Source organism: Arctopsyche grandis, chromosome 8 (genome assembly GCF_051622035.1).
Source record: "Arctopsyche grandis isolate Sample6627 chromosome 8, ASM5162203v2, whole genome shotgun sequence".
Lineage (NCBI taxonomy): Eukaryota > Metazoa > Arthropoda > Insecta > Trichoptera > Hydropsychidae > Arctopsyche > Arctopsyche grandis.
Window position 1 is genome coordinate 27,348,508 of NC_135362.1, and position 15,571 is coordinate 27,364,078.

A 15,571-nucleotide genomic window follows, 5' to 3' on the forward strand; every position below is an offset into this window, starting at 1 on the left:
AATAGAATTACGAATCTTCACAAAGATTGGGCTGGGGAGAGGAGGGGTGGTGGGCGATGCGTCTGTAGCGTGAAAATTGTCTGGGAAATTATTGCGGAGGGTTGGAAAAAAATTCGATTGACATTTGTGGTGATCTGTATCTGTTCGGTATTCACGTCACGTCTGCCGCATCTCTATGGGAATTACAAATGAAACGTGATTTTGTTCACACCGACGACATGTCCACGTCGTTTGTAAACACGTACACATGTGTATTCCATATTCGCATTTGAGATTCACTCGAATGCGAATAGGATCGATCAAGGAACGTCGCTTCATGTACAATAAAATGTATTTACAATTCATAGATGGCTCGGCTCGTTAATTTGCGAGTTCATTGATTAAAAATTGGCTAAAATCCTTTCTACCTACTACATATGTCACCACTATTTGTGTATGATTAAGAGGGATTGCCAGCGTCTTGTCCATACAAACGTATTATGGTGCTTACGGACTAAACCAACGACGATTTTGGCCCAACTTTTCGACCAGCAGGATAAAACCAGTAGCGTACAAAATATCGAAATAAAAATTAAATTTAAAAATTGAAATTAAATATCAAAATTAAAACTATTATTATTATATTAAAATTAAATTCAAATATCAAAATAAAATTATAATCATTATATTAAAATTAAAATAAAATATTGAAAGTTAAAACAGAACATGCCCAATTTAAATAAATTTTCGAGATTGACCTAAAATTAGATCATCAACAATCACATGACCTCGACTTTTGTTTGTCGAAGATGTTTTGACTTACGAAGATACGCACTAAGATCGAAAAAAAATCAAAGAATTATTATTTTTACTTCCCCGTAATGCACAGTTACTGAGAATATATCATGTATTAGTATGGGTGATCGAGCGATCGTCGCCTATCTGTTGCGTTGTCGGTACATCAATCGAAATTTTTTTAGTCTTCAATTGTTTCTCTCGTCGAAATAAATCAAATAATTAAATCCATCTCAGAGGTAAAATTTATCGGATAATGTGTGATTATTAATTTTATTTCGACGAAAGAAAAAAAAACCCTTTGACGAATCACCGACAACCGACATCGACAGTTTTTTTATTAAGTATTTCATCAACGGCCGAAACACAGTAGTATATCGTGACGACTTTTAAGAAATAATAACAAGGTTTTTTTTCGCTCGTAATCAGAGAAATTATAATATTTCTCTGTTTGTAAATGCGTATCGTCGTAATTCAAAACATCAACGATGATCTAATTTTAGCTCAATCTTGCTCTTTAGCTTAATTTTGATATTTAATTTCAATTTAATTTTTATTTCGATATTTTGTACGCTACTGGTTTTAAAAGTTGGCCCAAAATCGTCGTTGGTTTGGTTCGTACGCAGCATTACACTTCTCCCTTCCTCAATTATGGCACTAGAGAAATTATTTTTTAATATGCTATGGATATCCACCATTGAGATGCATGTATCGTTTTATTTTTTTGATTAGTTATTTTTTATAGGAGCTAGGAGCAGCCAAACATCTATAAAGTCGCCTCTTTTTTACACTCACGAAAAGAGTCCAGCGTACTTATTTAACGGTCGAATTTTAAAAAAATTCGCGCATCGTTGCACAGAAAATATCTTTCTCATACCGATGATGAAATTTTTTTAAAAATTGATCCAGTTTTGGAGGAGAAAATAGGAGAATACGAAACCTCGATTTTGTCGATTTAAAATACGTATTATCTAGTCGAGGCGAAACTGTCGCATTCACTCAATATATATATGTATATATTGATATATGTATATATTGTCGCATTCACTCAATATATATATATATATATATCGAAGAAAGGAACGGCAACAAAATTAAGGTTTCGGGTGTACAGCCCTCATGATGTACAACAAAATTTATGTACAAGTAAAAATTGATAGATGTCTCGTTAATTTAGAGTTTTCGGTGTCTCGTAATTCAACGATTTATGTTATAGATATGCTGCTTTGTTTACAATTGACCAGGAAGGTGCATTGGGGTTTACCTGTTAGGCCTTCCTGGTATATACATATGTATATGTATATAATAAAAAACATAAACAAGATAGTAAATATAAAAACAAGTAACATAAATATCAAACACAGTGATAATAACACAGTGATAATAACATAGTGATAATAAAATAAGAATCGTTCATTAATTTTGAAAGTGTACTTTGAATTTATTTACACTTTATTGAAACTTGAATAACAAGAATAGACATATTTAATTTATAATTTCGAAAGAGACTTTGTAAGTATGTAAGAAAATACGTAATGTTATTCGAAAATACGTAATCCGTGATGTCATCGAACAAATGAATATTCAAATAAATTTAAATAAAATAAAACTATTCAAATAAATTTAATAAAATGTTTACTATTAGATTGGCCATGTTTAAGCGGTTTATATTACAAATACCGAGCGAAGCCGTGTAAAAACACTAGTAAAATATAATTACATGTCCTAAATTAAAAATAATATCGAAGGATCAGCACAAATATAAAAGTACACTTTCAAAATAAATAAAGATTCTTATTTTATAATTACTGTGTTCTATAGGATTTTTTTTCTACATTAGACCTGTTTTCAATATTTATATTACTTGTTTTTGTATGTATTTTATTTATTTTTGTATGTCTCGCGTGGTTTTGTCGGGACGTTATATATTGAAAATGATTTAGACGAGTTTGATTAAATATGTAGTAATTTTCTTCAAATACGCTTTGAAAGCTAATATAATATGCTTTTAATTACAATGTTTCAATTTAATTATATTTCGAACAGTTTAGTTTAGTCGTTGAGAACCTTTTTTTGAATAAAGGCACATTCGCGAAATTTTCAAATTGCGATTATCGGAATTTTGGAAAAATTGTCAGATTTTAAGCATTTTATAAAAAAAAATCAATTAAACATAAATTTTGAAGTCTTTTATATATTCCAATATCATGAAATCTATAAACATATGTATTAGCTAATGATTTTTGAATTAATTACAAAATATATATGTATGTATTCTTTTAGATTTAAATTTAAATTTAAATTTAATCAAATATAGAGGCTTTCAATTACTTGAAACTCTAAAGAAAACAAAAAAATATAAAAAAATTGTGATGAAATAAAAGACAAAAGGTGACGCATATAAATACATAATATTTTCATTTATAAAAAAAATACCTGTAGACAATTATTTATATTTTGAGGCTAAATTACGTTAAGGTTGCTTTATATTTTCAATATTACATATGTATATTAAGTGGTGTTGAAAGTCTCACTTTATCTCGCCTAAACTAAAATTGTCTTGAAATCAAATTGTAACTTTCACCACTATGTTGATTATTTGGAAATGTTAATTATTAGAAAAGTTCCGCTTTAAGAGACCGTAATTTCAAGGTATTAGATTTTAATTTTATGGACAATGAATCTAAATCAACTTCAAGGTCGTCTCAAGGACGCAAAATTTGACTTAAAACACGTTTAAATATTTAAATATGAATAATAATAATAATAGAGAGAAACATCTCGAGAAGACTCACCTCCAAAGTTTGGTCTTAGTCTGATATCGTAACCTTCCAAAATTCTCGATATTGTTTGAGTCACATTTTCTAGACGATCGGACACTAATGAACGCTGCGAACTGCTAAAATTTTAATTAATTAGATTAAATTTGCTTTTGATTTGATTACTTTATGATAATTAATTTTGATTACTTTACAAAATTAATTTTGATTAATTTGTAAATATATTCTAGATGTAGATATTTTATTATCATAATAGTGTACTACTGTAAATGGCAATGGCAAAATCATAGCAAAAATGGTAAAAATGGTCATATACATATGTACTATCATGGCAAAAATGGATATGAGCCGTTATAATTTTTTTTATGATTATGTATACATGTATTATTGTCTATGTATAAACATATGTTTATATTTATTTTTCTTTCTCTCTTTTCTTTTATAATACATTCCCTTCTTTGTTGTTTTTTATAATTTGTAATTATTATTATTATTATTATTATTATTAGTTGTTTGTGTATATACTTATATGTTTTGTTTTTGTCATGTCTAATTTCTTTAGTTATTATTTTGTTTATTTTCTTTTCTGTTATATTTTTGACCATTGTGGCGCATTAGGAATTCCTGTAATGCTACAATGGTCCAAACTTTAAATAAATAAAATAATTTAAACTTTGAGAAATGTTTCGCAAAAATATTAAATAAAATGTTTCGCGTTTAACAATAATTAAAAATACTGCTGGCCTGCAATAAGTTTATTCAGCTTTTCTGATATTCTGTACAAATTAATAGAAGAAAAATTTGCGAATTAAGTCAAATAGAAAAAGTGTGTTTTGGAACTGAATATTCGACTTCCACCACTATTAAATATAACGGCTCATATATTTATGTATATATTAAATTGTATATAAATTAAATTGCATCATAAAATATTAATCTTTTAAACCAGTAACTTTGCTTTTGATCAATATTTATATTTTTTTGATTATATTCTATACGTTAATTTATATGTATGTATATAATATGGTTTGAAAATCGTGAAAAATAAATTAAATATAATTGTATGTAGTTATAAATTTACCTTACAAATTCGAAATTGAAAAATATTACGGCAAAGAACCACACGCAAAAAGAAACTATCGAAAAGTCCCTTTTTTTCTTCTTCATCTTCGATTGTTTGCCTCCTGCGAGTTTCCCTTCGATTGTTTCGCTCAACGTGTATTTCTTTGCATTGCAGTAATATTCTTTGGAATTTCCTTCACACGGTCACCGCCTTAGCGTGGGAAAATTCCGGGAAAACTCCAATCCATCAGCCGATGGAAGTTCGCCGTCGAGCGTTTTGCCGCTAAAACGAACGAACGACATTTTCCTACACACTCACTCGTTATCAACTCGCTTGAAAATTCCTAGCACGAAACCGAGACCGATCACTTTTTGTTTTGAATTGTAATTACTATGATACTATTATATCAACAATGATGGCATTATTCGGACACGTGTTTTTAAAACATCTGATCGGTGGTCCGCGATCGCTTCCTACGACGTTCGCACGGCTAGCTGGGTCCACCGTTGCAGCATTGTCGACCGGAAGTGCACCGGTGGTGGGTTTTCCGAGTCGACCGAGTCCCCGGCGCGTCCTGGCGCCGTTTTGTTCGAGGATCGAGTGGTGTTTTGTGTCCTCGGTCGGGAGGAGGTGTCCTCGCGAACGTCCTCCGCGAGGTTTTTCACGGGTTTGTCCGTGCGCATGCTCCACGGATGCTGAAACGGCGCGAGATGAAAAGTGGCAACGGTGGCGACCTCGAGCGGGAAAGACGAAAAGCTGTCGCGCTACGGCAGGCAACTGCTTTACCGTCCCGCTCTCGGTGCGAATTTTCGTCTCTATTGTGCGCTATTTGATATCAGCTGAATTACCCGGCGTCGCACAGACTGGTTGATTTTCAAATGCTTTTTATTATTACAAAATTATGTTCACAATACATCTTATATCTATTTTATTTTCTATTTTACAATTTTGATTTAATTTTGTAATCATATTATTATATTATTGTAATGTTAATGTACAGCATAATAGGAAAAAGAGCTCAAAAACCTATATACAATTCTTATAAATGCTCATAATACATCTAATACATAATATTAATTAAAGACTCTCTAAAGTCGATAACCTAAAGCAGATTGTGTTTAGGTAATCTGTGTGTTATACCTGAAGGGTATAGACATTTTGTTGTAATCACCGAGACTCTTCACAAGTGTGTTAGTATGGTTATTAGTGATTCTGTCATCGAATCTACTGGTTAGTTTGTTAGTAATGTCTGTAACAAACGGAATATTATATATGGCATTCAGTTTTTTCAAGTTAATATATATGGGATTTATTTTGTATTACTTGGAGCTTGGAAAGATTAGTATTCGAGGCGTTATTCCATACAGGTGAAGCATAGGTTAATAATGGTAATATGATCGCGCGATATAATTTTATTTTATTTTGAGTTGATAAAGAACTATGGCGATTAAATATTGGATATTTCCAAATTATATTTATTTATTTATTTATTTGGAAAATTTACAGTTTATTAAGTTACATAGATTGATAGTAAAAAAAATATAATTATGTTAAGTAAACCATTAATAATTTTCACATATAGGTAAAAAAAAGAAAAGCTCAAACATTTAAAATAAGAAAAGAGTAGGAAAATAAAGCACATGGAAATAAGGAACATGGAAAGTACACAGAATAAAATATAGCAATGTAATAAAAATAAGATAAATTGTAAAACGTAAATAGAATTGGCAATTGATGAGTACGTAGTGATAGACGATTATATATTAGATACATAGTACCGTTTACCAGGTTTACATTCTTTTCGATCTTTCGACTTAAGGTCTTTCGATTTTCGATCTTTGCTTTTCGATCTTTCGACTTTCGATGCAGTGAACCAGACCCATTTGAAAAAATTGACCGCGTGGGGATCGAACTCCTGACCGACCAATGGGCGTCGATTAAACATTTCTTTTAATTTTAATTTTATTTAATAACTTAATATGCCAACCCCCAAGTTAGTATATATGGGTGTATTATAAATTATTTTTAGGGATTTATTTTGTATTACTTGGAACTTGGAAAGGTGAGTATTCGAGGCGTTATTCCATACAGGTTAAGCATAGGTTATTAATGGTAATATGAGCGCGCGATATTATTTTATTTTATTTTGAGTTGATAAAGAACTATGGCGATTAAATATTGGGTATATTGAGGATATACCCCGCATCGCCTTGCATTTCGCTGTCTCAATGTGAGGTGCCCATCTCATTCTTTTATCGAACGTTACAACTAAATATTTTATTACTGACTGCCATTTCAGGCTTTCTCCAGAGGGAACTCAGACTGGTTAATGTTAAATGAAACTATGTCGACAGGGCTTTCAAAGTCCGTATATGTATTTATACATATGTATATGTAGTTTAAGCTAAGGTATCGTGAGATTTGCTGTTGCTACATTCATACATACATACATACATATATACATGTATGTACATATGTGTAATGAAAACTGTAGAATTGCAATTCACTTTCCCGGCGTTGCTCAGGCACTTTTGTATTCGTGCTCATCGACCTGGGTTCCGAACTACTCCAAAATACGTCTCTGGTCTATATTTGGCGTTTCCATATTGAAAAAAATTCGGGTGTGACCAAACCATGACTTTATTTACATATGTATTTGAGGAATATAAGAAAGTCACAAAACAAAATTCTATATTGAACCGTACATACAAATTCACACATATCGGCAGCATTATGAAATACTAATAGCTAAGAGAGCATTTTCGATACAAATTGAGATTGCAAATGTATGAAAACTTGCACAAGACAAAAGTTCTACTTCCGATTGTCGGATTTTGTTCAATTTTTTTTAACTTAAAATCACTATTTTTATAATACACAATAAATATCAAGAAGATTAAATTAATTTAAAAGGTCAAAATAAAATAATGAAATATTGTTTTAAATCTAAATACTACTTCCAGTTTACAAATTCTGATCAAAACCTTATCAGCTCTAAGTTAGTACATAAAGAATACAAATATAAATTTTCGGCTTGATACGTTGAGGGGTGTGGACAGAATAGTGGGCACAACATTTTTGACCTTTCTAAGAGGAAAAAATCCCACTGTCGTCAATGATGACGGATGCTTACCAAATTTCATACATAACTTGGTATTAAGCTTGGTAATATAGATAGTCAAATAGCTCGGCACTGCTCAGGTGGATGAAAGTCATAAAAACCCCTATGTGAGTTCTTCCAAAATCTGTTTAAGGCTAGTATTTTCATGTTAGTATTATATTTAAGAGATATGAAGTTTCTTAAATTTGATTGTTCTAAATTTAAAACGGTTGATTTATATGGTGGACAAGAAACATTCATCTTTGCATATTAAAAGATATACATATGTACATACGTATGTATGTAGTCCAGTCAGACTTAATTTAAATACATCTTAACCGAGATCTTATTAGTTTTTCCATGAAACTGTGTAAGTCGTCATTTGGATTTCAATTTTTCCGAGATAAATATGCAAAAATTCAATAAAAAAATTGAAAATTATAATTTTAGAAAAATTAAAGTCTGCCGTTCATGAACCTTATCATTTGACAATGGGTTCATTAAAAAATAAGCCCTTCTCGGAAGGAACTGTTTTTAATCGTTGACAAGGACACTTAGCCACCGTCACGTGTATAAGATTATGATATTTCTCTGAATTTCCCAAAATATTAATTGGAGTGAAATCAGTAGGAAATAAACCCTCTCAGGTTAAAATTAAATTTAAATTAGATTTATTTTGTATTACTTGGAGCTTGGAAAGGTTAGTATTCGAGGCGTTATTCCATACAGGTGAAGCATAGGTTAATACATAAATACGTATGTGCTTAAGTGTATTTATGTAAAAACTTCTGAAGATGTTTTATTTTTATTATTTTTAATCATCTTTTGTCCCCATCTGTATAATTCAATGTGTGTAATATACATCGGCATGCATATCATACGCGTACATCAATAGAGAGATCGACAAATTGATTCAGCATTCGCTATTAACATGCAAATTTGATATTGTTCCATTCGGCGAGATACCTAATGCGTGGTTGGTTATGTGCTTGCAATATTGTCGTTTGTGAGAATTATTATCATCTGTTCGCTACTGGTACGTTTACACCTGCGAGCGTGAATGTCATGCTAAAACCTGACACGTTCGTATGAAATAAAGCCACATTAAATTTCCAGATGAAAGATTCAGTATTGATTCGTTCAACTTTGTTCAAAAAAAAAAATTCTATGTATAAATCGAATTCTGAAAAGTGTTTGCTCCGTTGAATAGAGTAGCTATTAGTGGTAGTATTAAGTATATTGTAGTTTGAAAACGATTCTTAATGGTCTAGCCTCCCCTTTACTCGTCGTTTTTCTCGGAATAACACCACTTATCAAAGGCGTTCAATGGAAAAACTTACGATACATTAAGATAAAATGAAATAAATTAATGATAAATGCATGAACTACGTCGAAGCGAATCGTAGACTGATGATTTGTAAAAAAATAATGTAAAAGTTGCAGGCGTATAATTTTGTTAATTCGTGCCGTAAATAATTCGATTTCCATCATTAATTTTCTGTAATATAACTAGTATAATATATTTTTTTTTTATTTCACTTTTAACTGTAGCTCAGTTTGCAGATTCTGGGTTCAAACTGTATGTATGTATGTATTTGATTTTATCAATATTTCTTATTATACGTATAGCGTTCAATTATTTTATTGAAAAAGTTTCATATATAATTCTCAGAAGAGAGTTGGACATATCGTTTTCAAGGCTGTTCGCTTTATATTACACATATAATATAATATTAAACATACATACATACATATATATAGTATGCTAGCCAGCAGCGTAAACTAGTGGTTGGCATATATATGCTTTTAACATGGTGGTCATGGGTTCAAGTCCCACTGGTTGCTGCCGGCCAGATCTTGGATATTTGACTCCAGGTCGATCGTTTCCTATCAGAGTTTGCCAATTGATCTGATTTGCATTGAATAACTTTAAATTTCAAAATAACCAAGATAACATGACGATAAAATGACGATTTAGTGAAGAAAACGCTTCGCCCATACAAACACACATTGCAAGTGCGATACACTTTGTATGGAAACTCTCGAGCGAAACAGTCACATCACAAATTTTTTTCACAATCGACTCAAATAAAAACAGGTCATTATTGAGTTTCTTTATTTATAATTTAAAAAATTGAAACTACTCTTGAAAATCTATTTTTACAAACCTCCTTTACGTTTCACTGACGATTAGAATTCAGGAAAAAATTTGCCTCTTATCCGATCGTTTTCATACTTTGCCATATTGCTCATTTTGGTCGTCAATGTAACTAAATGGATCCTCCGCTATTACGTTGGTGCAAAAATATCGTGTAAGACGCGTTTGAAATCTGTCCCTCGAGATAGTGCCTGACGTTAATCGCCCAAAATGTTCAGTGGCATTGTTCGCCCACTGCGCTCGCCTCGGCGTTTTCTTGGTGAATATCCGTTTTCGCCGTCATCTAGCTTTAATTGCTTGAACGCCTATAACTATTTCTTTTTTCACTCTATATTTTATGAAATTTGCTTTATAGGTTCTCATTATCTCTCATATATATGTACATATATTTTTAGTTCACTCAAAGTGTTAATAATTTCAAAATTTTTGTCGAGATGAATCGTTGGTTGGAGGCACAGAATATTGTTTTAAAATCAATATGTTTTTATTTAAAGTTCCCTTGATATTATGTCCATTGATGAAAAACCAAAATTCGTGTTTTTCGCTCCGGTCTAATATATGAAATGTGGTCCTCTTTGTACGGAAAATATTTGATTGTTTGAGTACAAGTCTACAGACAATTGTCTTATAGTCTAAATTTTAGTTTATCTATGTAGTATGTACATATATACATATATACGAAGTTTCAATAGATAAAGTTCATATATTGATCGTAAGAAAATTCTACCTCCCAAGATTTTGTTTGATTATTATTCAGTGCTGATCCTCGATCACGATTTAATATATTTTAGAAAATATCTTTGTGTCTGTATATTTTTCTTTCAGAGAATTTTAAATTATATAAAGTTGAGATATTATTTTAATTTTTTTGGGCTCATTCTATATATCCAAAAGAAAAATACGAGACCATATGATATATAATCTATATAATATATATACTATATAATCGGCAAAATGAATACCACTCCAATATTCATAAACATATTTATATGACAGATAGTATTATATAATAAAATATCAGTCACAATTATCCTGGAAATCGAATTTGCGTAAAAAAATATATAATAATAATGTCGCATGTGATGTAATATAATGAACTTTTATTATACACTAATGCAAGGTGAAAAGGGGTTGTTTTTTTTTTTCGTTTTTCGCTATCCTAATTCGATTTAGGGCATGTTAACATTACTCGTCGCTCTCTTTCCCCACATAAATATTCATTTGGTCGTATCGTATTTTAACCTCCCCCTCCCCCCCCTTTCGACCCCTCGCCAGATATGATCGACGCGACACTCCCCAAAGTCTTGAGAGATTTCCCCACGAATTTTCCACGGCGTAAGTTACGCCGTGAGATAAAAAGGTGCCCTAAACAACAAAGTGGCTGTTTTCACCGGCGTATCGGAAAACATTACGGTCGCTGATAGTCGCCGATGGGGTTAAACGTATTCTTCGTCTGATATTTACTATCGATCCATCGTGATGTATCGTTGATTTTTTCTTTTTGACCTTTATTTTAACCCTTTCGTGTGCGAGATTTTGTCGTTAGACTTTATATTATGCAAGTTTGCTGGCGGTTTTCTGGAGTTTGTTTCGAGTTGTAAGAGTTTGAACGCTATTCTCATGTGATATTAGATTTTTCAAGAGGTTGAAACAAATAAATGCTCATTTTATTACGACTTCACATATTTCGTTGTACATTATTTTATTTTCATTTTTGATTACAAGGCTATAATTTCACTCCGCTCATTGATCTGACAACATATGGATATTATATCCTACATTCTTCCAATCGTTTTGAAACTTTTATATTATATATTCAATATATTCAAATCAATTCCGCTAGTATCATAAAATTTGCATTATAGGTTTTCATTATCTCTCATATATTTTTTTATTTCACTCATAGGTTTTATTACACGTAAACCCACTATTACATTACAAATATTACAAATACAATTATATTATTATTTTTTTTTTTTTTTACATATATACCAGGAAGGCCTTACAGATAACCCCAATGCGCCTTACTGGCCAATTACAAACATTGCAGATTTTTTTTTATTATACAAGTCGCTGAATTACGAGACACTGAAAAACTCGCAAATTAACGAGACATCTATGAATTGTACATAAGTTTTATTGCACATTAATCAATCTCAAATAGTGGTGACATAGTAGGTAGGAAGGACATTTAGCCAATTTTACCGGGAATCGTTTCATCAATGAAATCAGAGAAAATTGGCAAACTCTGATAGGAAACGATCGACCTGGAGTCACAAATATCCAGGTCTGATCAGCAGCACTACAGATATACTAAGAAAAATTATTTTCAATCGAGGTCAGCTCATGGGAAGCTCGGTGTTAGGCAGGATCTAAGGGCTTTCATACAAAAACGTTGCAAGGTTTGCAAGTGTGTTTTCTTCAATCGAGGTCAGCTCATGGGATCGAACCCGGCGCCTCTCGACGCTAAGCAGAAGCTTAACGACCGAGCTATGCTGCTGGCTACAATAACATTGATACAACTATGGAAAAATTCAACGTACATCAAGTTTTCGCTACAAATACATTTTAACAGAGTATATAGGTAGGTAGCATATTTATATATAATCAAATAAATTGAGATGCTAGCGACTTGAATTGTACCATACTGTTGCGTAGATGTGAGTTCAGGATCCAAATGAAAGGCTTCTCAGCATTTATTCAATGATTCGGAAGGTCTACACGTAACCACCACTCACTCCAGAATGGTCTGACCTACCGTGTTTATATCCAAAATTAAATTTTAAACAAAGGATAAACTGCTTACCACAGCTCTATTTATGTGTCTATTCTCTGGGTCTTTTGTTCTGTGAGAACTCCAGTGTTTCCGTCGTTCGGGCACTTACTGAGTCCCATTAGCCTAATCCTATTGGTCTCTATCGTTCACCCACGAATGCACTTAGACAGTGGATACTCTCTATCAGGTTCTCTCATACTCTCAATCATTTAGTTTGATTTTAAATTTCAATCGATTTTGCATTATATACATACATACGTACAGTGTAGCGAAGCAAAGCCAATTTTTCAAAACAGATAATTCCGCAACAAACTGACACTCGACTGAAACCGAAGCGAAAAATCTCACCGAGCGTCAGCTTGCATCAACTCTCATACTTCTCGGAATTACTTCACATTCAAATCCGAGACTATTCCCACCGCACATCCTCCCAACAGTATACAAATTCTACACTCAAACGAGATGGGGGTAGGGGGTCGGTAAAATAGTGAACTCGGTATATTACATATCACCCTCGTCTGGTGGGTAGGTGCTCCAACGTTCGACTTTCCATTTCCTCCCCGCAGCCACCGCGATCGATTCCCTCAACAGTGACATCATCGCCATCATCACACAGCCTCTAACTGCTGCAGCGGGACAAAAAATCGCAGATCGAGAGCCCTCGAATCATCGTCGTCGGAGGGGTCCCTTTGTGTGCTCAAGTCTTCGCGATCGGTCGCACATAATGGGTCAAGGGACCCGTCGAATGGGGTGGGTGGGGGGACTCCTCTCCCCCATCCCCGAGTGGGTGGCGGGAGGGTCTTCCTCGTCATCCCTCGACGATTTGGTTCTCTGAAAGTCGCGACGTTTGCGATATTTTCCGCTTACTTTGTGAGCCTCTTTCGGAGGGCCGTTGTTGAGTGGCGTGCGACTGCATAGACAGCTGCATTCGCTCTCTGATGACAGACTTTGATCGTGCATTATTCATTTCGGCGTGCATTGTCATGTTTTCGATGAAAAATATGTAGTATGTCGGTATGTTTGTTGAGTGTATGTTAATTGATGTGATGTTTTGTTCATGTGTCCTGATTGAAAGAAGCCGTATATGCGTGGAGTTTTGTATCGTTTGATAGATTGTATTGCGTATTGTAATTAGACTTATTAAAACTCATAATTTAATTTTTATTTTTTTCAATTAATCATTCACATTCGCCTAACAGATTGCTCCAAAGCGGCGAATGTGCTAAACAGATTAAGAATCGATAAATTATATAATACATATATTATTAAATACATAATTAAACATACCAAGAAATCGAAACAGCATCTGACATATATTGTCAGACATTATAAACATTGTAAACAATACGAATAATAACATTATTTATTATGTAACAATATGAAATATTTATATTTCAATAATCATCCATAGATACATATATGGAGAAAATCTGGCAAAACCTAAGAGATAGTAATAACTCAAGGTTTTTTGCAATAGAAAATTGGATAAGAAATCCAATTTTACAGGAATTCTGATAAGAAACGACTGACCTCGACAAACCAAGGTCTGGCCAGCAACGAGACTTCAGTGGGAAACGAACTTGTGACCCCTAGCACGAGATAATACAACTCTTACCACTAGGTACTACGCTGCTGGTTAATACATTTGATGCATAATATTTAAACTAAAGACTGTTTAAAGTTAATCTGTGTTTATACCTAATGTTTATAGAAAGCTTGTAATTATTGAGACTCTTTGAAAGTGTGTGAGAATGATTACACTGAGCAACAAAAAACAAAAATTACCGGAGCAGAGACTAATCAATCTTTACTAAATTTGACTCACTAAATTCGAATATAACAATTATTTTTGTTGGCTTTCTTTAGTTTAAGTGATATGAGCATTTGAAAAATAGGCAAAAAATTTTGCATATTTTTGAATTTTGCTGTCTATATTTTATATATAAAGAGTGGGCCAAGCAAGCTGCTCTGTGGGACTCCCGTTGCGGCTATTTTCGGAGTCAATATTTCGTTATTTACGTTAACCACCAACTTTCTGCGTGTTAGATATGATTTCATGGTTATATATGTACATACATATATTATAAAAGATTGTGATTTAAAAATTTTTAAAATAGGTAATTTTTCATTTTTGTTGTGCAATCAATTTAGATTTTTTTTTTGTTATAGTATAATTTAATTAAATGCATCACTATTAGGTATTATGATTAAAAAAAAGGATAACTTTTCAATGAATCTCCCCTCTGACTTAGAGTAAGGTTAATTTCAGTTGCATACTTTGATAGGTATTGATTTCTATGATTCATGTTTCAATTGATACGTACTTTGTATATTTTGTACATTGATAATAATGAATGCAAATACATACGTGGAATTTTCATAACCTGTCATCATATTATATGTTTGATTTGGAGTTGTTTTATTTTTATTGTATCGATTTCGAACGTTTTTTCTTAATTGTAGAATAAGTATTTACTGAGATCACCTATTCAATGAATATCTTATCCTTATTAGAACTATTATAAATAATGTGTATGAAATGAGTGTTGATTGGCATAAATTTGCATTCAGAATGTCTAAAAGGATGCACAGTACCGGTTGGCTCGAGAGTAAAATGTGAGCAAATCTATGAAAAGTTTTGGATTAGATATTTTGGTGAAGCCTTATTAATACGTTTGAATTCCAAAATTATATTTATCTAAATATGATGGTGAATTTGTAGCTTTCAGCCTTGAGCAAAAAAGTTTTATCTGAAAAATTCCTATAAATATACACATCGATATATTGATTTTAAATTCAAAGTAGAACCGTTGACGTATATATGTATGTACATATGTACATACATATATACATATGTACATTCATCGGAAGCTGTTCGCATTCTGTTCAATCTGCGAATATTGATTAAATCAAAGCTCTG

The 15,571-nt window shown here is 32.2% G+C and overlaps 1 protein-coding gene across 1 annotated transcript in view; it reads right to left on the reverse strand.

Annotated features, from left to right (window-relative positions):
- Lcch3 (Ligand-gated chloride channel homolog 3) overlaps positions 1–12,860 on the reverse strand; it is a 31,346-nt gene extending 18,486 nt beyond the window's left edge. Inside the window, exons 1-5 of the mRNA XM_077436741.1 lie at positions 12,806–12,860; positions 12,508–12,560; positions 12,419–12,430; positions 5,009–5,442; positions 3,570–3,673 (exon numbers count right to left, since the gene is read on the reverse strand). Coding sequence (XP_077292867.1) covers positions 3,570–3,673; positions 5,009–5,442; positions 12,419–12,430; positions 12,508–12,560; positions 12,806–12,860 — 658 coding nt within the window. The remainder of the gene's footprint in view (positions 1–3,569; positions 3,674–5,008; positions 5,443–12,418; positions 12,431–12,507; positions 12,561–12,805) is intronic.
- Positions 12,861–15,571: the final 2,711 nt, after the last annotated feature.